This window comes from Clarias gariepinus, chromosome 22 (genome assembly GCF_024256425.1).
Source record: "Clarias gariepinus isolate MV-2021 ecotype Netherlands chromosome 22, CGAR_prim_01v2, whole genome shotgun sequence".
Classification (NCBI taxonomy): domain Eukaryota; kingdom Metazoa; phylum Chordata; class Actinopteri; order Siluriformes; family Clariidae; genus Clarias; species Clarias gariepinus.
The window spans coordinates 4279576-4302687 of record NC_071121.1 but is presented as its reverse complement, the minus strand read 5'-3'; the positions used below and the strand labels follow the sequence as shown (position 1 = coordinate 4302687).

At 39.2% G+C, this 23112-nt stretch overlaps 1 protein-coding gene across 2 annotated transcripts; it reads left to right on the top strand.

The window, feature by feature from the left end:
• Positions 1–663: 663 nt before the first annotated feature.
• On the top strand, positions 664–14177 carry ap4b1 (adaptor related protein complex 4 subunit beta 1). Of its 2 annotated transcripts, XM_053483445.1 has the most exons (11): positions 664–814; positions 2501–2620; positions 2794–3018; positions 3112–3242; positions 4184–4331; positions 4432–4928; positions 6323–6406; positions 9568–9671; positions 11669–11876; positions 13277–13576; positions 13676–14177. In XM_053483445.1, the coding sequence occupies exons 2-11, from the start codon at positions 2508–2510 to the stop codon at positions 14098–14100; spliced, it is 2235 nt and encodes a 744-aa protein (XP_053339420.1). In that variant the 5' UTR covers positions 664–814; positions 2501–2507; the 3' UTR covers positions 14101–14177. The 2 variants fall into 2 exon arrangements, with proteins under 2 accessions (XP_053339420.1, XP_053339421.1); XM_053483446.1 differs by lacking the exons at positions 664–814; positions 2501–2620; positions 2794–3018 and having other exon boundaries at positions 3238–3366.
• Positions 14178–23112: the final 8935 nt, after the last annotated feature.

Genomic DNA, 23112 nt, shown 5'->3' with positions numbered 1-23112 from the left:
TTTATATATTTCGGGTGTTTCTATTTTATTTATATTTTATTTTAACATTGTAAATCTGTAAATTTTAGATCTGTACATTTCATGCCAAAGTTTTACATTTAAAATTTACTTTTTCCAATCACAGTCAAATAAGCATTTTACTCTATATCATACTGTATATGGTTGTGTACCTGACAAACAAAATTTGAATGTAAATTTAATACAATATATGCCATACAGAAGGCCCAGGATTCATTTTATACAATGCCTAAACCACAGCCACTGGATGCAGTACGGGTCCAAAGCCCAAATGGAGTGATGGTCAACTCGCGCCTGTCGAAGACGCTGTTGCTGTTGAATCTTCACAATCTGATCTGGGGTTTCAGTAGCTATGAGCTACAGGGTAAAACACACCCTTCCTTTTATATTTCCTTTTAAATTTCCTTTTAATATCATTTTATTATCATTATCATTATTATATTGTATTTTTATTTAGCTATTTATTTAGAATTCGTATTTGCATCAATCGTGCACTTCAGATCATACTTTAAGATAGCTAGATCTTTTATTGTAAATAAAGTAAATCATAAACAAGTGGAGTTTTTTTTTGGTTCTTAAAACATGTCACTACCAGTCTGATGTTTGGTACAAGTAAAGACTTTTATTTTGCATTTTTACACACAACCGGAAGTATCGGTCTTGTTTCCGAGCTCACGCTTGGACAATCTCCCCATAAACAAAATGTATCTAGATATTTTTAAGTCCCGTCTCCACCCGATGATTACACTTTAAAAAGCGGAATAAACCATTTTACCGGGATTAAGTAACTAATCAGGTAAGTTATTATTAACTCTGGGATTGAGGGCGAAATGATGACAAACAGTCTAAAACCGAGAGTTATCATTTTACGCTAGTCATTTGTAACCGGCTAGTTACCCGTGTTTTGACGTATTCGGTATGATCTGCACATTCTGCACGTCATCCGGGTTGTGCTTACAATCTGATTGGCTGAATCAGGATGACGCTCTGTCTAGTGGGCAGGTCTTAGGACAAACGTTTTTTTGTACGGTTAATTCTCGGTTACCTTGGTGATGACGTCATCGTTTGGGGCACGGTTTACAAATGAGGCTGCTTTGAAACCAGTTAGAATCTGTGGATGTATAATTATAATAATAATAATAATAAAATAATAATATAACTTCACACAGATATTGCTGTAGATCTATGTAAATACATTTATATAAGGGGTAAAAGACTGTTTTCTATAGCATCACACCAAAAATGCATTTTAATGCTGTATCAGTTTTATTACAGTTAGTACATTTGACTTGTAACATTTAATTTACTTCATTATAACATTTTAATTTTACAAATCCTGTTTTTTAACAATTTATAATTCCGTGTAATGTTGTGAAACATTTATGAAGAAACACTTTTTCCTTCGCTCCGGAATCAGCTTGTCACGTTACGGTGAAACGTCATGTTTTATATTTTGTTTATTATTAGAAATGATATCTATATGTAATGTTTATGTTACACATCAGCCATACAAGTCCTTATAAATGAGATTAGAGTCGGAAGAGCGCATTAATACAAACCAACGATTTTCCTCGCAGCTGGAGCTGCTTTCAGAGCTGCTTTTATGGAAAACCAGTGGTTTACCTGCGGCTCCGCCCGCCTGCCATGTGGAAAGCCCGGGTTCGATTCCCACCCAACGGCCAAACCACCGCCACTGGTCTCAAGCTCAGATAAAAGAGGAGGGTTATGCCAGGAAGGGCGTCCGGGGTAAAACCTGTGCCAAAAAACATGTGTGTTGCGGATTGGATGTTCAACATAAAAGTTGATGATGAGGCTGCCTACTGTAAGATTAAGATTCAGGGAGGAACGCCTTTGACGAGAAGGTTAACAGAACCACCTGTCCAAACACCACAAACCCCGCCCACTGAAATAATAATAAACAAACAGAAATAATAAGTAATTTATTACATAATGTTACATAATATACAGAAGATATTGATACTTGGGTGGAAAAAAAATTGGCGTAATAAATCACTGTACATGGTGAAATATAAAAACTATTAGTGGATCATTTTTAATACTTTAACTCCACTCAACAGAACAGCACATATACTTTTACTTCACTACATTTCTGCATGATGTTGCGGTACATAATGACATTTCGCTACCTGCATACTATTATGAGTTTGCATGAATTGCGTGACTTGCCTTTTTTTTTTTTTGAGACACACATAATAATGTAACAGGTGTTCGGAATGAGAAGCTGACATTCACAACAGCACGTTTACAATTTACTTTGAAACTTCAGTCATTTTAATGGTTGTTTCTCAAGTACACATGTATATGGATTTGCATACTTTGCCCAATTCTTTTGTAACGTGTAATTAACTATGAAAAACAAAGATCTCAGAAGATTACAAGTGCCGAAACATTTTTTAAACATGCCGTAACGTATACATTATTCAGTAATTCATCTTCTACTATCTCCTGTCTTTGTCTCCAGCGAGACGATGCCGTATTTCGGGTGCGAGGAGACGGTGAAGGACCTGAAGAGGGCGCTGTCCAATCCAAATGTCCAAGCAGACCGGCTCCGCTACAGAAATTACATCACACGGGTCATCAGGTTAGTGCCAAGTTTAGTTTGTCACAGTGGTTGTTGTTCGTCAGTAACAATTACACTTACATTTTTTAAAGTGCTTGGACCCCTATGATCGCTTCTTGCAGCACTATCTATCAGTTTGTGATTGATGTTGAATAAATGTTGATTAAAAATGGCTTTGCCGGTTTAATTTGCAGGTGTATGACGGAGGGTGTGGACGTGTCGAGTGTGTTCATGGAGATGGTGAAGGCGAGCGCGACGGTGGACGTGGTGCAGAAGAAGCTGGTGTTTCTCTACATGGTGACGTTCGCCGCGGTGAAACCCGACATGGCTCTGCTCGCGATAAACACGCTGAGGAAGGACTGCGACAACCCGAACCCCATGATCCGCGGCCTGGCGCTCCGCAACATGTGCAACCTCAGGTACGGATGTCAGGAACCAGGTAGACCACAAGATGGCGCCACCTCGACAAGGTGTGTTGGTTTATCATAGGCTTTACCTTTCTTTGATTGCAGGATGCCCGGAATAATCGAGTACATCCATCAGCCGGTCCTGAACGCACTGCGGGACAAATCGTCCTACGTGAGGAGAGTAGCCGTGTTAGGATGCGCCAAAATACACAGCCTCCAACCTGAAGCTGAGATCGGTCAGAACCGTTTGCTCTAATGACATCACTCGCATCGACTCGCCTCTGTTACGTTTTGAAGAATATCACACTCCTGCTGAATTACCAATGAAAAGGAAAAAAAAATCTAATCCAAACAAGAAAGGTTTCTATGTACCCACAATACACCTCAAAGAGGAATTTAAATAAAAAAGAAAAAAACGTTTTACCTTTTAGTATGTGTTAAAACATTTTTCACCCCAGTTGAACCAATAAATATGAAACAGCTGGAAGAAATACGGAAAGTAATAAGAGAATATTTGGAAGTTGTTCAAAAACTACACAAGTTTCTTTCATTGCATTTTTCCAAAATTTTCAAAAATCCATTTTTCATTTTTTTCTCTTTCTCTCTTCCTTGTTACTTCCTTTTTTTCCTTCTCTTTTTTTTCTTCCCCTATCTCTTTATTTATTTTTCATTTCGTTGTTTATCGATTGTATATTTAAATTCAAATTGTATTTGTCACGTATACAACCATACACATATGATAGAATATCTAGAAAGATAAAATTTCCTTGCACCTCCAGGGTCCGGGTTCGATTCCCGGCCAGGCTCGATTGCCGTCTCGTGTGCATGGAGGTTGCATGTTCTCCCCATGCTTCGTGAATTTCCTCCGGTTTAATTGGCGTTCCCAAATTGCCCGTAGTGTGTGTGAATGGATGTGTGAGTGTGTGTACGTGTGTGTGCCCTGCGATGGATTGGCACCCTGTACCCCGCCTTATGCCCTAAGTCTCCTGGGATAGGCTCCAGCCCCCCCGCAACCCTGAATCCAGGATAAAGCGGTATAGAAGTCGAGTGAGTGAGTGAGTGAGATAAATTACAGAGGATTTACAGAATGTGCAAAAATGTCATTGTAAACTCACTCACTAATATATATATTTAAGATGTGTCTTTGTTTTTGATGATGATGGTGTTTGTGCTGCAGATGGCGCTATGGTGAACGAGCTGTACTCTCTGTTGAGAGACCCCGACCCTGTAGTGATGGTAAACTGCCTGCGTGCTCTGGAGGAGATCTTACACCAGGAAGGAGGCGTCGTCATCAACAAGCCCATCGCTCACCACCTCATCAACAGGTCTGATTGATCCCCAGCTCGCCCCGCCTGCGCCCTGATCGTCTGACCGTGTGACTGTAGGTGCAGTATTTATCTCTAGTATTCTCTTTCTCCGTTTTAGGCTGAAGGATTTGGACAGCTGGTCTCAGAGCGAAGTTCTCACGTTCCTCCTGCGTTACCGTCCCCGAAACGACGACGAGCTCTTCGACATCCTCAGCCTGATCGACACCTTCCTGCTCAGCGCTCAGCCGCCCGTCATGGCCGCCACACTCCGCCTTTTCCTGCATTTAGCTGCCGCTCAGCCAACGGTGCAGGCTGACGCCCTTACGCGTGCCCGGGGCCCCCTGCTGGCAGCCTGCGGAGCTGCAGCCCGCGAAATGCGCTTCACAGCGCTCTGCCACGTGCAGCAGGTCCTCCGGAGTCAACCAACCGCATACGGCAGCCATTACAAACGCTTCTTCTGCGCTTTCTCTGAACCGACGTACATCAAACTCCGCAAAATGGAGATCCTGGAGGAGCTGGTGAACGACGAGAATGTAGCACTGATCTTAGAGGAAATGAAGAGTTACTGTACTGACGTCTCCACCGAACTGGCCCAGGCTGCCATTAAAGCGATAGGTAACACACTGAGTGAATATACACGCAGTTCACACTTTATAAATGATTTTTTCACATTATGGCCCCTTTTTCTGTCTCATTATGTCTGAGAACACTTCACCCCAAAGTCTGGTTCATTTTGATCAGTGTGAACACAATCGCTCCGTGCTCGGGAACCGTTCGCAGGTCTGCTTGAAGAGGTGGTCTAGGGAACGATACAGCGCACTCAGCCATATAGAATCAGATATGGATGAAATCGTACCTGAGAACGGAAGTAGATCGCTGTTTAGATGCGACGTCTGTCTCCTCCGAAATCTCATTGTGCATGTAGCACGCGCCGATCTCATCCTTTAACCTTCACAGCCAAAGCAGAAGTCACACGAGAGCGCCACTCTTGGCATTTTTACTAAAGTATTAATAATATGAGGCACAGCACAAAAGTGTTTAATGACGGCTCACAAACCGAATAAGTGCCACTTGCCGTATCGGAAGACGTAAATACGCAAGTGTACCCGAAAACGAAGCACAAAGCAATGTGAACGCTGGCCAGCGGGGGAGGAGGGGGGGAAAAGGTACAAATCGATTGTTCCTAATGTGAAAAACTTCTAAGATTTGCTGCTGATTCTCTACAAAGTGATTTAGGGGGTCCTGGGACAAGCCCCTATCCAAAACACTGGGACCCAAATTATTATTTTTTTCCTTTTTTACATTTCATAGCTGATTAGGTTATGTGACTGGGGTGTGTTGTCTCTAAGTGTCTTCCTACTTTGTTGGGTCTCATGCTGTCTGCTGCCAGCGGTTTAAGACAATGGTTGATTAGGCTGATGATGCTGAATCGCCTTTTTTTTTGTGGTCCATGTAACAAATGTATCCATTGACGTTATTATGCTCACTACATACAGTACGCTACTGACCCAGTGTTATGCTCTAAAATGCACCATTGCTGTAACCTCTCACAGCCGAAGGTCTAGAGAGAGCTGATTGGCCGAGCTCTATCAGAGGGGAGGGATGAGAGGTACTTAGTGCTCCCACAATAATCACGGCTCTACAGCCAATCAGGGGCGTCTGTGAGCTCACGCAAGCGGAAGAAGCGGATATCGCTCCTCCAAGTGTGTTACTCCGCCCCCAACGGTGCGTGAGCGAGCAGTTCGATAAGATGTGTCACGTGAGTCGGAGGAAACATGCGATAGTCTTTGGCCCTCCCGACTGAGTGGTAGTAGTAGCCTTGATGTGGGAGCCCCCTAGTGACGGGAAGGAATTGGACACGACTGAATTAGAAAGAAAAATCTGGGGGAAAAAAAAGAAGACCTTTACATCCAAGTTTATTTCCATATTTCTCTTATATTTCTAATTCTATTACTTCTCTAATTTGACTTTGAAACATGCCTGATTAAAACACCTCTCCGTTCCTGAAGGCCGGATCGGACGAACGTACACTGAGAAGTGTCTGGAGATTCTCACAGGATTGTTGGCACTGAAGCAGGAACACATCACTTCTGGTAAGAAAGAAATACACACATGAATGAACACACACATGGGTCAGTGATCACTGCATCTGTCTCATTTTTAGCATTTCTTTAAATTTATGTTTAATCCAGAAGGTGCCAATATTAACGTTTCTGGATTTAGTTCAGTGTATAAACTTTATAATATTTCTAAACGGTATGATGAGTTACAGGTCGCTTGTGTTTGGTGATACTTTCTTATCCCAGAAGTGGATCTTTTCGTATACAATAGGTCCGTTTGCAAACAAGCTGAAATCTGACACGGTGTGTGTTGCCAAATCGTCAGTTGAGCAGAACGTCATGTAAATGATACAATGTTTTGCCAATCAAGTGATCAAGTAGATGTAGTCCAAGGCAAAGGACTTTTCCTTTATTTCTGAACCGTACATAATTTTAATTGTGCTCTGAATTTATTCTTTTATTTTTAAGTTCCATTCGATTCCAACATCAGATGACTGACTTTTTCAAACTAACCGTTACCTATACCAAAAGAGTTTAATGAAAAGTTTAGAGTGAAGAAAAGAAGGGTTCAATTCTGCCTTTACTGGCACAGGAATTCTTTGAGCATCAGGTAGCTTCCATACTTAAACGTTTCAAAGATGGCAGCAGACAAGAACAAGGTCAAGCAGCAGACAACAAAGCTACAAACTGGCAGAGGGCAAAACCAAATCTCTGCTTACAGGGACGACCACAAACCCATTCAAACGTCTCTCAGTAACTGTAGGACAGCATTAAGTGGCCCTTAAAAACACAGTGACAAACTTAAGCTTGGTTGAAGAGCACGGTGAGGATGGTTTGAAAGTCATGCAAAGTCTGTGAAGGTTTGCAAGAATGGAATTAAAGAGCAGAGAACTTGAGTAAGGTCATCTTTGAGTTCAGTTTTCTGCTTCGGCCAACACCTGGTCATCTTATTGTTAGATGCTGACCTGGAGAGACGTACAAGCCACAGTGTCTCGTACCAACTGTGAAATCTGGAGGAGGATCAATGATGATCTGGGGATCAATGATGATATTTGCTTCATCAAGATTTGCAGATTTCTTCAATTTTTGCAGATTTGTCTGAATCAAATCATGTACACGGTCACCCTGGAACATTTGCTTTCCTTCTGCTCTCATGTTCCCCAAACTCTAAAGACAATGCTCCACGCCACACAGCCAGGTCAGTCAAGTGTGGATGGAGGCCATGTGGCCAGATCAAGACTCTGTCATGGTCATCCCAATCTCCAGATCTGAGCCTGATCGTAAACTTCTGGATTGTGATCAAGAGGAAGATGTATGATCAAAAGCTATCACATTAAGCCAAGCTGCTTGGTTTGTTGCACCAATAGTGGCATAAAGTTACCCAAACAGCAACGTGACAGACTGACAGGCTGAGACGCATGAAAGCTGTGATTGTACAAGATCATTTTGGTTTCAGCTGTCCAGACAATCTTATTCCAGAACTATGCAGGCGTTTTAGATGTTGTCTGGCTAGGTCTAATTTGGCCTTGTTGTTCTTGAATGTTCCTAGTGGTTTACATCTTGAGACAGACCATCTGTGTTTACATTCATGAAGGTGTCTTTTGATTGTGAACTTTGACAATGATACTCCCACCTCGTCCAGAGTGTTCTCGACTCCGCTAGGTCATGTGAAGGGTGCTTCTTCGTCTAGGAACTAATTCCCGGGTCACCACTTTAATTGTTTCATCTCTGTCTTTCTCTGATAGGTCTGTTTACATTTTTTAGCCTTACGATGGTCTCCTTTACTTGCATCACTGCCTCTGTAGACCACATTTAGAGAGTAACCAAGAACAGCTAATAAGGGCAACTTCAACACGTGGATTCAAATCTGTTATGAAAGAACTAAGAAACAGGCCACAACTTGAGATTATACTGCTTTATTAACCAGTCGTCCTTTTACTTTTGAGTTTGCAAAAGTTGAGTGCTAAAATGGCTATACTTCATAAATGGTTAACTTTGTACTTTTTAAAGCACTTGATTTAAAGCTGAACATTTACATTTCAATAACATGTTGATTGCTTTATTTCAAATCAATTGTTTAGGTGTATAGGGCTTTAAATAAAAGAAAAAAAGTGTCATACTGTGTTAGTTATTGGACTCGACCATATATTAATTCTTTTCTTTTTGTAATAAGTTCTTGTTTCTATAGAAACGTCTCACTCACACAATCTTATATTATAGTCATGCCACAAAATTAAACATAAACTGTCCAGCCCCTGAAAAAAGTCACCACCTGTTGGGCTATTTAGCAAGACCCTTAACCCTCAACTGCTCAATGTATAATGAAATAAGTCGCTCTGGATAAAAAGCCTAAATGTTAAAGATGTTGCTCTGTTTTAGAAGGGTCAAATGATTGCCCTGGATCTAGCAAAGAAAACAACTAAGGAGATTCCTGAAACTGCTAAAGTTGGCTTAAGAACCTGGAAGGATGGTGGTGAAACATCATCTTCAAAGAAGAAATGTGCTCGAAAAGAGCCAGAATGAGCGTAATAGGAGATCTCTTAAACGCTTTGTGAAATCAAATCATAAAGAAACAAGATTTAAATGACCAGCTGTGTTTAATAGTGAAAGTAAGAGTGTTTCCACACGCACAACATGGAGAGAACTCGAGCGATTGGGATAAAACAGCTGTGTAGCCTTAAGAAAACCACTTACCAGTGAGAGTAATTGGGAAAAAGATGCTTCTAATTGTGAGAAAGCATAAAAAATGGACTGTGTAGCAATTAAGAAAAGTCATGTGGTGTAACAAGTCAAGATTTACCCTGTTTCAGAGCGATTACGCCATCAAGGTAAAAAGAGATGTAGATGAAGTAATGCACCAATCATGCCTTGTGTCTACCGTACAAGCCAACACAGGAACTAGACCTAAAAACAATTGAGAATCTTTACGATGTGCTGAAGAAGACTTTAAAAAAGACTCTTCCATCATCGATACAAGAATTTGGAGAGAAACTAATAAGACTCTGAACTTATAATAAATGTACTGTTTAGTGAGCTCTGTTGGAACAATCCCACAGCCGTAATCCAAGCAAAAGACGGCAGTGTATCTAAAATGTGTTGTTATGTAACTAAAATATACTGTATAATCATGGTAATGCTGAAGCTTTGTGTAAAACACAACGTGCCCCTTATTGTGTGTGTTTGTGTGTATGTAGCTGTGTTACAGACGTACAGAGACCTGGCATGGTTTTGCCCCCAAAGCACCGCGGCCGTGTGTCGTGCCGTCGAGGGGTGTGACGATCTCCCTCAGGACGACGAGGTATGGAAACTCAAGACTCAGCTTTTGTCATGTTTTATTCTGTAGGTAGTTTTTTTTATTCACGAACTAAGAAGACAAGTTAAACTCGAGCCAGTGTTGAAAAAAACAAAATTTGCATTACCTGCAAGGTCTTAGCTGATTAGCATAGATTTCCATGCTGATATTTTTCTTGGGCAACATTTGGATCTTGTGTACACTGAGCCGTTTGTCTTTCTTTTTCTTATTTGTTCATAGGTGATGGATGGCGGTAAGATAAACACTGGATGAAAGCATTAGATCAGCTTTAGATGAACGATAGTGAGAGTGAGATGGACGATTGACAGGCGTTTGACGTGTGTTAGAAGAACAATGAATAGAAGATAAGTAGGTGAATGTTGGAAGGTTAGACGGTTGATAAGTGACTGAGGTTTTCAGTGAGGATTAGATGAAGGTTTGATGAATGTCTTTAGATGACTGGTGGTAGGAATGAGCGTTAGGTGAACATCAGATGAACATTAGGTGAAGGTTTGGTGAATGTAAGATTTCCATTAGATGAACATTAGAAGGATGGTACATGAAGGTCAGGTCAGTGTTAGATAACCGTTAGACAGGTGTTCAGTGACTAGTTGGATCAAAAGTAAAATGAAGGTTAGATGAGTGTTAGATAAACATTAGAAGAACTTGTTAGGTGAACGTTTAATCAAAGATTAGATGAAGGTTTGATGAAAGTTAGATTGTGATTAGATGACCTTTGGAGGAATGGTAGGACATGATGTCAGTGCTGGATGGACGTAAGGTGAATGTTGGATGAATGTTAGATAAACTTTATCGAAACCTTAGAAAGATGTTATACTTTATACAGTGAAGGACCCTTCAAAAAAGTTTCTGTCTGTCTGTATGTCTGTATGTCTGTCCAGCTAGATTTTGTCACAGCGCCGCATAAAACTGGCTGGGCAGAATTTATTGAAATTTTGGCAGTACTATGGTATTTGCCTGAAGTTAAATCTGCACCATAAACAGAATCAAAATGTTAAGCAGAATTTAGTTATGAGCAGTTTTAACAGAGTACTGCACCTGTGTCAAACCGTGGGCGCACTTTTGCAGTCCTTAGATCTCAACCTGAAGTTTAACCTGCACCATCAGTGAAATCAAAATGTTCAGTGAAAGCGATGTTATAAACAGTTATGTGCCGGACTTAATAATCTACTGTAAAATAATCTACTAATGCGCTACTGTCTCAATGTAAACACACACCTGCACCAACAGATATTAATTAGAAAAGCTAAACTGAATATTTTTACTGGGATTAGTTCATATTTTCACTTTGGCTGAAATAACAGCGCTGAAGTGGTATAAGTGAACTTTTAACACGCTGGAGTCGTTTTAAAACAAAACTTAATCTTTATACCTGATCTACTTTTTCCATTTTTCATTTGTGATTCACTCTCCGATTACCGAACAGGGAGTGTATTTGTCTGATCCAGAAAGAAGGACAACTTACGTAGTGTAAACTAGGCGTGTATACTCAGCCTTACCGAATGTGATTTCTTTGTATTAATAAGTTAGACAGAGAGTTCTGCTGTACAGAAAGACAGACAGACTTATACGTGGACTTTAACCTGAAATAATAATAATATCACTGATTACATTAAAGTTCATCAGACTATTTTTAGCTTAAACCTTTTAACTATTTCCACAAACTCTTTTTCGGTCAACGACACGTACTTACGCTAGTGTTGGATATACTATATGTTAGATTAATATTAGATAGACATTAGATGAATGTTATATAAAGTTTAGATTTATGTTAAAAGGACCTCAGACCAAGGGATGGGCGTTGGATGAATGTTAGTTTAACATTAGCTTAACATTAAATAAACTTTAGATGATGTGTATTAGCTGATTGTTGACTGAATGTTAGACGGACGTTAAACACGTGGTAAATGAGTGTAAACATTGCCTTCGTCATTGTTGTCCTTACAATACAGATTATGTTTCTTTCTCTCTCTCTCTCTCAGGGAAAACAGGCTTTGTTATGGCTGCTTGGGGTGCATGGAGATCAGATCAGTAGCGCCCCCTATGTGCTGGAGGGCTTCATAGACGGACTAAGGATGGAGATCTCCTCTGCAGTGAAGACAGAACTTCTCACAGCATCGCTGAAATTATTTCTGTCCCGTCCTGCAGAGACTCAGGACATGCTGGGGCGTCTCTTACACTACTGTATTGGTACGTAAGACAGAAGAAGAAAAAAATGCCAAGTAATAACTTTTTGGATTTAGCTCGGAAGTAAGTCAGATAAATGTTAGATGAGCTTTAGTTGGGGATTTAATAAATGTTAGATGGGCATTCGAAAAAAAAACATTAATTTAATTTATGGCAGGTTTTTTTTTAAATAGTATTTTTTACGCTAGACATTGTCATAAAGTCCCTTTACAGAAATAAAACTCGAAAGAAATGTTATAAATGTATAGATTATATAGAGATTTGATAAAGGAGCATTAGTTGGGTATCAGATAAAAGTTAAATGGGAGTTCAACAAATGTTAGATTAACATTAGATCAACATTAGATTGACATTTGATAAACCCTGGAGTATTATTAGTTGGGCATTGGATAAACATAAGATGAGCTTTAGATAAATATCAGTTAATTATTAGACATTGGATAAATGTTAAATAACCAGTAGATGTTCACATGTTTGATTATTTACTTCTCCTGTGCACACTCAATATCACAACGCTGTGATTTTCCAGCCAATCTTAAGCTGGAGGCGGGGACTATTCTGTACTGTAACCATGACCTGTTTCTGATTGGCTCCTTTGCATGCTCTCTGTATTCCCTCAATGTGCATGTGTCGAACCATTACATCCTTTTCTTCTAGGGAACACTACACAACTAAAACATATATTACCGTCCGAACAGAGACAGGCATGTACAAATTCTGGTTGTTATTTAACTTACTGTATTAGATAATTAAACCTGACGCATGTTTTCTATTTATATTTATAGACAATTTTACCTATTTATTTCTATTTCAAGTTTTTTATTTATATTTGCAGAAAATTTTAAATATTTGTCTATATTTATTTCAAGTTTTTGATTTATATTTGTAGGAATTTTTCGATATTAATTAATATTTATTTCAGGCTTTTTATTTATATTTGTGGAAAATTAAAAAAATTAATTTATACTAATTTTAAGTTATTTATTTATGTTTGTAGAAAATCTAAAATATTTATTTATATTTATTTAAAGTTTTTTATTTATATTTGTAGATTATTAGAAATGTTTATTTATATTTATTATTTATATATTATATTTGTAGAAAATCTTAAATAAATATAAAAATATAAAAAAATAATAATTTATTGTTGTTATTAAATTTTTTATGAATTATCATTATTTATTTATTTATTTTATTTTATTTTTTCTCAAGTGTATAAAATATTTTGGTTGGAAAAAAATTAGAATCTTTGATCGGAATTGTGATCTTTATTTCCATGGAGAAGAATAGTAATCCACATTTTAGAAAGAATCGTGCACCCCAGTGTAAAGCTCCAGATCAGCGTGTCAGTGTTTCTGTGATCTTTGTTGAATTTGGAGTTTTTCATTGTGTTTGTTCCACAGAGGAGGACAGTGATATGTGTGTGAGAGATCGAGCTCTGTTGTACTACAGACTCCTGCAGTGTGGAGTAAACGAAACCCGCAAGGTTCTCCTGGGTCCAAAATCAGACATGTCCATGACCATCATTACCGGGCGGACCGAGGAACCTGTCAATCACTGGGCTTCCAGTTTCAACACGCTGGATCCTCTTTTAGGAGCCGAGAGCCGCGCTCAGGACGTTCCTGCAGAGATCTCTAATGGAGATGGAGAAATCAAAATAGATGATACGGATCCAGCCTTTCAGAATGGAACACTGAGGGAAGGTACGCTCTAGATACACTCTGTTCTTCTAAAGTAGCTAGCATATCACATAGAGGACTGTATCAATGTCATGAAGCTAATTTCCTTTCCGTCTATGTTAGAAAGAGACACTGACGGCATTCCTGATGCCTCAGCAGAACCAGCGCTGTCTCTGAGTCCTCTGGTATCCCATGACGTTTTTGAAAAGCTGTGGATGGAGCTGCAGGTGCTGCACCGTCAGTGTCTGGGCGTCCCTCGTCCCTCCGTCTCTCCCGACACTCTAAACTCCGCCTTCCAGCTGGTGAAGATCCAGATCTTGGCGTACAGCCGGAGCGACGCCCGTCCCTGGAAGCTCTACATGTACAGCTGGAGTGGTGGCAGCGTGATCCTCGCCGAGCTCCTGCAGGACGCTGCAGACGAGCCCCATCGCCACGGCAACCTCAAACTGTCTATCAAACAGCATCCCGAGGAGCGAGAAGCCGTCGAAGGCTTCGTGTCTGTGGTCTTAAACGTCCTACGCACACTGAGCTCAGCCGACACATCATGATGCGTTCACTTTCAAAGCTATAGACTGTTCATTTCATCCATAATAATCTTTTAATTAATAAATTCATTTGAGCTACAGTAGTTTGTGGTTTCGTAATTACCTGTACTTCATTTTTAGTTGACGTGATCTCTGACGAAAACAGACAGAGAGATAGATAAGAGACAAACAGAAAGACCAACTGATATGTACTATAGATAGATATATGGATTGATAGAGCTAAACCGAGATGAGACAAAGAAATTTAAAATTAATAACAGATAGACTTTAGGTAGACAGATAACAGTAAGCTATATAATGACAGACAGACAAACAAATACAGTGGAACCTTGGATTACGAGCCTAATTCGTTTTGGAAGCAGGCTCGTATTTCAAAACACTCGTAAATCAAAGTGTATTTTCCCATAAGTGATAATGGAAACTCCAATTATTCATTCCACAGCCCGAAAAAATAAATACATAAAAATAATTAATACAAAAATATAAAATAAAAAAATAAAAGAATTAACCTGCACTTTACCTTTAAAAAAGGTAAAAATAAATGTGTGTGTGTGTAAGGCTCGAGTAAGAAGAGAGGAGGAATTGGACCCTCTCCTCTTCTCGTACAAAGTAACTGCTGGCCACTTCTGGGAAAGTTCCCCAGTGTTCCAAGTTTTTTGCTTTTGTGGATAATGGCTCTCACCGTGGTTCACTGGAGTCCCAAAGCCTTAGAAATGTCTTACTAACCTTTTCCAGACTGCTACGTGTCAGTTACTTTGTTTCCCGTCTGTTCTTGAACGCCTTTAGATGGTGTTGCTTTTTTGGATCTTTTAGCCTGCTGCATTTTGACAGACAGGTTCTATTTAAGTGATTTCTTGATTCAACAGGTCTGACATGTAATCAGGCCTGGGAGTGGCAAATTAAATTTAACTTTCCAGAAATCACTCTTAATTCATGATTTAGCAAGGGGGCACAAATACTTCTTCACATAGGCAAAGGACATGGGTTTGGACAGCTTTTTTCTTTTAATAAATGAAATCATTATTTAAAAACTATACTTTATATATACTTTATATTTACTCATTTACTTACCTTTGTATAATATTGATGATCTTCATCATTTAAGTGTGACAAATATGAAATAAAAAAAAACAAAGAAGGGGCAAATACTTTTTAACAGCATTGTAGATAGATAGATAGATAGATAGATAGGAAGGCAGGCAGGCAGGTAGAACGACATTCCGAACTGAAACAAGAGTTAAAAATAAGACAAATAAAAATAGGATGGACAAATGGAAATGCAAACTAATCTGTTGACAGATGGAGAGCAAACGCACGCAAATAGAGCTGAACTAAGAGACAAACAACGAGACAGACATAGATGGATAGATAGACGGGCAGAAAGACAGAGCCAAATGGGGAGAGTAAAAACCAATAGAAAACCTCTGTAGTCAGATGGATAGACATAAATAGATTTACACTCATTGAAAACAGGAACCTAAACTGAGACAGACGGAATTGGAGACAGAGCGTTCTTTATGCGTTACGCACAAAATGTATGAATCAGTATGCACATCTTTTCATGGTCATGGTCTCTCACCCAAATGAGGATTGGTTCCCCTTTTTTTTTGAGAGTCCTCTTAAGTTTCTTTCTATACATTTCCATCTCAGGGAGTTTTTTCTTGCGTCCGGTGCACTCAGCTCACTCATCAGGGACAAATGGTTTATTATAATCAATACTATTTTTATTTATTTATTTCCCCCAATTTTAGGGCTCTCCCCTCTGAGAGAGCTCGGCCAATCAGCTCTCTCTAGACCTCCGGCTGCAAGAGGTTACAGCATCACCCAGGAATCGAACTCGCTAATCTCCGTATGATAGGACGAGCAGTTTACCACCGCGCCACTGTATAGCTGCTTGACAACTCCCATTATCAAAAGTGCCATACGCTAAAACCGAATTTAACTGAATTGAATAGAATTTCACAGATAAACTGTATTATAAACAAACTTCCTTGGATTTAACCGAGTAAAGAGCCTTCCACTGGTGTCAGGGGTAGCTCAGTTGTTAAGGCATTAGACTATGGTTGGGAAGGTACCAGGATCAAATCCCATGACCACCAAGTTGTGCCCTTAACCCACAACTGCTCAGGTTTATAATGATAATTTTTTTTTAAGTCGCTCTAGATAAGAGGGAAAATGCCTAAATGTAAGTTATTTAGCTGAAAAGATGTGCATGCAGATTTACACATTTACACAATAAAGACATTCTTCTACATTAAAATAATTCTGATGTAGTAGGAAGTTTCTCATTTCTTAAACAACTACGTCAGAAGACACATCCTGTGCTCATGGCAAAGATGTTGCTCTGCTTCAGAAGGTTCAAATTATTATCGAGAAGAGGAAAATACCTGAGAAAGACAGAATGTTTTTGTGTGTGTTATGCACAAAATGTGTAAATCAGCTGCATCCTTTGCATTTTATTTGCCTTTTGCATCAGGCTTGAAATCTCAAGTTAATGATTCAATTGGAGCTGATTGGTCTGCGCTTGGTTTCTATCAAGGTTCGGCTGTTATTAGCTTATTGCAAACTATGACTCCAACTAGGTGGTAACAGTTTTTTTAAAATATAAAAGGAAAGCTATGATACAGTGTTCCAGATCTGTTTACGTACGTACCACGATTGTTTGGTTGCGTGGGAGCTAACTTCTGTGCTTTTTTATTTTTTTGTGTCCTTTTTGTTGGTGGCGCTATGGCACAGTATTGATATCACCCAATTGTTTCTGATGCAATAGCAGGTATCTGATAGCAGAAGCTCAGAGTTCCCATAGCTACCTGAGATCATTAGAGGTCAGTGAAGTGATACATGTATGGATGAGCCAATGGGTGTTTTTTTGTTTGTTTGTTTTGTTTTTAAAAGCATATAAAAAGACAGCATGATTCAGCTTTTGGAATCTTGTACACACCCGGTACAGATTCCAAAAAACGATAAACAGGCTTTCCGGTGAGTCTTGTCATTCGGGAAACAAAAGCGAAAACATTCGAAGATCTGGGTACGGTTAAAGCTATACAGTAAGGTGTCCAAAGCATGTTCTTCAATTACTCACAAACTCAAAAACCAGACATGAAGCCTGAATAAAGATCAGAGCCTGTAACGTAAGCAGTGTTTAGAAACTATACAGAAAGCCCAGGCTCTGAAAGCGTCTCTCTGTCCTGTGCTTATATTACCCTGTAATTCAACACTCAGGCCTGAAAAAATGATCATCTTTCATCATCCAACTAGAACTGAATTCATCTGTTGAATAGCAGGTGGGTGTGGGGCGCCTCAAAGATGGTTAGTGTTCTTTTTTAAACATTTTTTTCAAAATGCTAGACATGATAACTGAGTCAGAGTATAACAATCGTCACCGACTTTATTATAGATATTATTATACAGTATATATCGGTGATCCTGACCCCTTGTGAGCTGATCAGATCTATGCGTCTGATAGATACATCCTGGTACATCCCACTTCTGGTTGTGGCATGAACATATCATGAACGCTGCTGCTGAGGTTGGGACCATGTAGTCCGCTTGGTGTGAGTGTGGTGACTGACGACTCTTCCGCTCAATGCCCATGAAGATGGTCTCGGACTCGGCTAGTGCCGGCTCGGCAGTTTTAATGCGACGGCTTGTGACTGCGTTCGGTCAAACGTTGTAGAACTGAAATTGCCACGATCGGTTTTTGACCCAAATAAAATATGATTTTACAGATAAACTGTATTATAAACACACTTCCTTGGATTCAACCGAGCAAAAAGTAAAGAGCCTTCCACTGGATAATTACTGCAGTGATTGATACGAGTAACGGTTTGCTATGCAAGTAAACATGCAATAATTTTTTTTTAGTTCATCCCAGACATGTTCGAATGTCAGATTTTTAAGCTTATGTTTCACAAAACAGACAATAATTTTCATCTAGTTGCTTTATCTGATTTTTTGCCTTATATGGGATATCAACCAATTTATTTAGTACATGACGGAATCTGAGTTTTGTCCTCGAGGTGAACAACTCCCTTCCTGTTTTAAACAGTGTTTACCGCGTCTGCTTCCTGAATTAGTTTCTCACAACCCAAAGTCTGCCAAGCATACTGTTCGAATGGTAGTCTTTCGTTTGTGGTGCTTTATGCCGACATGCCGTTTCCACAGACCTTTTAATTTGTTGTATTGTTTTTTGCAGGTCAAATCACCCAGTAACTTCATCACTTTCTGCGGCCCTGAGCTGCATAACAATCTCATTCGTGTTAGGGCGATTCATAAATAAAAAGTTCAAATTAAATATATCAAATTTAATACATGTTCATGATTTTCACCAGTGTTCATTAAATAAAATCTAAATACAATAATTAAAGAAAAACTCATTTTAAGTCAAATTTATAGTAAAAAATAAACATTTCAAAAATGCAATACGGTGCAAACATATAAACACACTCACACGCATTCACACACTACGGGCAACTTGGGAACGCCAATTAGCCTAATCTTCATGTCTTTGGATTCTGAGAGGAACCGGAGTACCTGGAGGAAACCCAACAAGCACGTGGAGAACATGCAAACTCCATGCACACAGTCCCCAACCTGGAGATGCAAGACAACAGTGCTAACCACTACGCCACCATGTGTGACTGTGTACCTGACACATAAAATTTGAATTTGTATTTGAATTTGAGCCTCTCTGTGTTGGGATTTAGGGAGTGGAAGCTGACAACAACAGAGAAACAAATACACCATTCGCTAAAAAATCTGTCAGCTGCGTGTCGTACTATGCTTAAAACATGGAAGTTTAAAGCTTTTAAAATAGGGATACAGTGCCGTGCAAAAGTATTTAAACCCCTTGAACTTTACATTTTGTCGCGTTACAACAACAATCATAGATGTGTTTTATTGGTGAGAGACCAACTCAGAAGTGGCACATAACTTTAAAGAGGAGGGAAAATGATAAATGGTTTTCAACATTTTTTTTTTTTTTTTTACAAATAAGTATCTAAAAAGTGTTCACTGTGAGCTGAGTACAGCTTTTGGGGTATATCTCTAGGAGCTTTGCACATCTTTGCATATTGTTCTGCTGGAAGGTGAACCTGAAGTCTTTTGCAGACTCTAAGAGTTTTTCTTCTAAGATTGCCCTGTATTTAGCTTCATCCATCTCTCACCAGCTTTCCTGTCCCTGCTGAAAAAAGCCTCCCCACAACATGATGCTGCCACCACCATGTTTTACAGTGGGGATAGTGTGTTTGGGGTGATGTCCAGTGTTAGTTTTCCGCAACATACAGTGGAACCTCGTGTTGCGAGTAACCCGGTTTGCGAGCGTTTTGCAAGAAGAGCAAAATTCTTGAATAATTTTTGATTTGATAAACGAGTTAGTCTTAATATACGAGTACCAAATATCATCGAGTATGAAGTGGCACACATGCACTTCTTGTTTTGATCACGTGAGCACAACTGAGCCAATGATTTTTCTTTTTCTTGAGCTGCAGACTTGTGGGTAATCATCTCCCATGCTCGGTCTATGTGCGTGTGTGTCACTCATATCGTCAACATCTGTGTACATCTTTGTACAACATCTGCGCGTGTACTGTTTACTATAACACTGTGACCACGTGTGTGTGATCGTAAAGCATCTTTTACTTTGTGTTTGTATCTGTGAAAAGTGTAAAAACTGATGCCATTCACACACACACACACACACACACACACACACACCAGTTTTCACATTTTTTACAGACTTTCACACTCACACAAGTGTGTGGGGGAGAGTCTCTATTCGGTAAACTGGTGTTGTTGTTTTTTTTATAACCTAACAATGCTTTATCCCCGACCTGTCTGGTGTGTTCCTTGGGCTTGATGATGCTGTTTGTTAACCATTGTTCTCTAACAAACCTCTGAGTGCTTCACAGAACATCTGTATTTATACTGAGAATACATTACACACAGGTGGAATCTATTTACTTAATTAGGTGACTTCTGAAGGCAATTAGGTTCACTGGATTTTAGTCAGGGGTATCAGAGTAAAGGGGGCTGAATACCAAGTGTGCCACTGTGTTGGCCTGTCACATAAAATCCTAATAAAATATGTTTGTTGTTGTAACGTGACAAAATGTGGAAAAGTTCAAAGGGTATGAATTCCTTTGCAAGGCTCCGTATATAGTGTTTTTTCAAATGAAACATTTTGTTGAAGTCAACCTTGTGTTTCAAAGAAAAATCAAGCCAAAGTGAGTAAAAGTCAGACAATGCTGTTTATCATGTTTTGCAGTTAAAATGTTAAAATGTACATTTGTAGAAGCCAATGTAGAAGAATGGGTGCCAGCACCAGTATGCTTATCTTGATAAGACATGCAGATTTATTTTTTTTTTTTGTCCAAATACAATAAAAAATACATTTTTAAATAAAAATGATTTACCAAAAAGACAGGTGGCTTAGTGGTTGGCATTGTCGCCTTGCAGGGTCCGGGTTCGATTCTCGCCTCTGTGTGCATGGAGTTTGCATGTTCACCCTGTGCTTGGTGGGTTTCCTCCGCTTACTCCGGTTTCCTCCCACAGTCCAATGACATGCAGATTAGGCTAACTGGTGCTCGCAAATAGTCCCATAGTGGTTGAATGTGTGTGAGTATGTGTACAGTTTGGGATTGTTATGGAATGGGCATCGCATACCCCATCCTGTTCCCTAAGTCTAGTATTAATGATGGGTGAGTGTGTAAGTTAGCAGATGTTACACAGATTAACACTGGAAACTATTATGTCTAGACAATTGTTTAGGCGTAATTACAAACATTAACTAAAGGCAGAAACCTTGTATAGAGATAGAGGTCATACATGTTTCAGCTAGCATCATGTTCTCTTACAAAAATGTTTATCTTTGTGTAGTAGCCATTATCAAGCTTACAATAAAATAAAAGTCCTTTAGTTATAACTGACTTGGTAAATGTTAGTGTTTCGACATTGCTTACATATCCATGTGTGACTTATATTCTGATGTACTACTAGAAGTTTCAAACCCAGGCATCCCAGACTAAAGAACAATTTGTACCCTCAGCTATGTCACTAAGTCACTAAGTCACTAACAGCTGTTAGATGCAGAGACACACTGAACTGAACTGTGACCCTACCTCCCTATTCTCGTTATAGTATAACCTACACAAAGGGCTGTAACGAGTATCATAGTGCCTCCTGTGAAGCTGTATTTACTGTAAACACCATCCCGCCTGCAGCCCGAGAGACAACTGCTTGGCTTGTTAAGGTGTTTCGCTTGTTTATATCTGACTTACTGTCTATCGACTTTTGCTGCCCTTTTTGACCTCGATTTTTTTATTGCACCTCTGTAAGAACATCAATTTGTATGCTTTGTAAATATCGTCCTGTACATACTTGTAGTGGTAGGTAGGGAGTCGATGCCCTTTTTGTTCCCCTGGTTATGCCTGTCAGGGAGTCGGGTAAGATTTAATGTATTTTGGTTTGCCTTGTTGATAGGTTAAGTAGATTGGTGTGTCTCTGATTAGTGGGTTTTGTTTTATTATTTTGTTGGCTCCTGAATATAGTACCACGTTTGTAAATTGTACAGTGAAACCTCGGATTGCGAGTAACGTGCTTTGCGAGCGTTCCGCAAGACGAGCAAAGATTTTTAATAAATTTTGACTTGGAAAACAAACAAGTCTTGGTTTATGAGTACTGAGTATCATGTATCACGCATGCGCTACTAGTTTTGACGCCGAGCGTCACGTAATCACAACTGAGCCAACAGTTTTTTTCTCTCTTGCACTGTGGAATTGTGGGTAATCGTCTTCCCTGCTGGGTCTTGGTGCTCCTCTATTACTGGTATAATCAACATCCGCGCACGCGTGTATTGTTTACTGTGTGCGTAAAACATTTTTTATTTTGTGTCTGTATGCGTGTGTAATACTGTAGTCGTCCTGTGTGTGTGTTTGCACATTTAAAGCAAAAGAAAGTCTCATTAGAGAGGTTAAAGATCCATTTTCTCTCTCTATATGTCAGCCTGTACTTTTTTACAACACTGTATGAGGATTCTAATGTAGCTGTGTAACACAGGCACATAGTTAAGTAAAGTAAAACTAGGCTAGCAAGGTACATTACGTTCACCAGGTGGTAGCTGCTGTATGTTTAGGGATTACTTTCCTCCATCATAACTGGACCTAATTTCACTTGTTGCAAATAAAGTTCAGTTTAGAAACCAGGCGAGAGCTAGATATCGTAGTCCTTAAGTCTTAATGGATTGTATACAGCTTGCTTAAATGAATATATATTGTGGAGGTTATGGTGGTGCAGAACCCTAACTCTGATCATGACTCATTTTTCTTTTGATGTCAAGAAAACAAAGTTGCCTCACGACTTTTATCTCATATCCTGCCCACCCATTATACATTTTGTGAATTGATAAAAAATAAAAAGTTCTCAGTCACATTATTATTTTGAGAAATCAGCTTTCAGGTCACATGATCTTTCCAAACATTTGTCGGAAGCCGAGCTTGAGCAACAAATGAAAATAGTGTTGCTTAATTTAGGAGTGTTTGGGATTGTAACTATTACTGTATAAACAGCTTTCTGACTTTGCTGATAATAAAATAAAACAAATAAAAAAAACTTTTGTATGGGGTTTTTTTAAGCATTTGAAATAATATTTATTACAAATATGACCCCTAATAACCTGCTGTCCATCTAATAACACTCAACAGGCTTGATACGATCGAAAAAGGAAACAAACATGTCTCTGTTGTGTCTGTGTGTGTGTGTGTGTATAGAGTTTGTGTTTTGGTGAGCTCAAGTGACGTGCAAACACACGACTATTTTTGTAAAAATAAAAAAAGTTGTCTAACGTAATTGCCTTTTTTATGGATTGTGGTTCATTCTGGGTGCGTGTGTAAATCTACAACACTCTCAAATGTGTTGATTTTTTCTTTTTTTTTCTTTTGATGAGGAAGTGGAAGTGAGTGGGTGTGGAAAACGGTCCTTAGTCTCTGCCTTCGTGCAACCCAGACATTATCTTCAGCG

What these genes read in the sequence shown, in the direction of transcription:
- ap4b1 (XM_053483445.1), top strand. Translation starts at nt 2,508, where the DNA reads ATGCCGTATTTCGGGTGCGAGGAGACGGTGAAGGACCTGAAGAGGGCG. An exon ending in CGCAACATGTGCAACCTCAG is followed by an intron (nt 3,019 to 3,111) that starts GTACGGATGTCA and finishes CTTTGATTGCAG; the next exon opens with GATGCCCGGAATAATCGAGT. An exon ending in GGCTGCCATTAAAGCGATAG is followed by an intron (nt 4,929 to 6,322) that starts GTAACACACTGA and finishes CCGTTCCTGAAG; the next exon opens with GCCGGATCGGACGAACGTAC.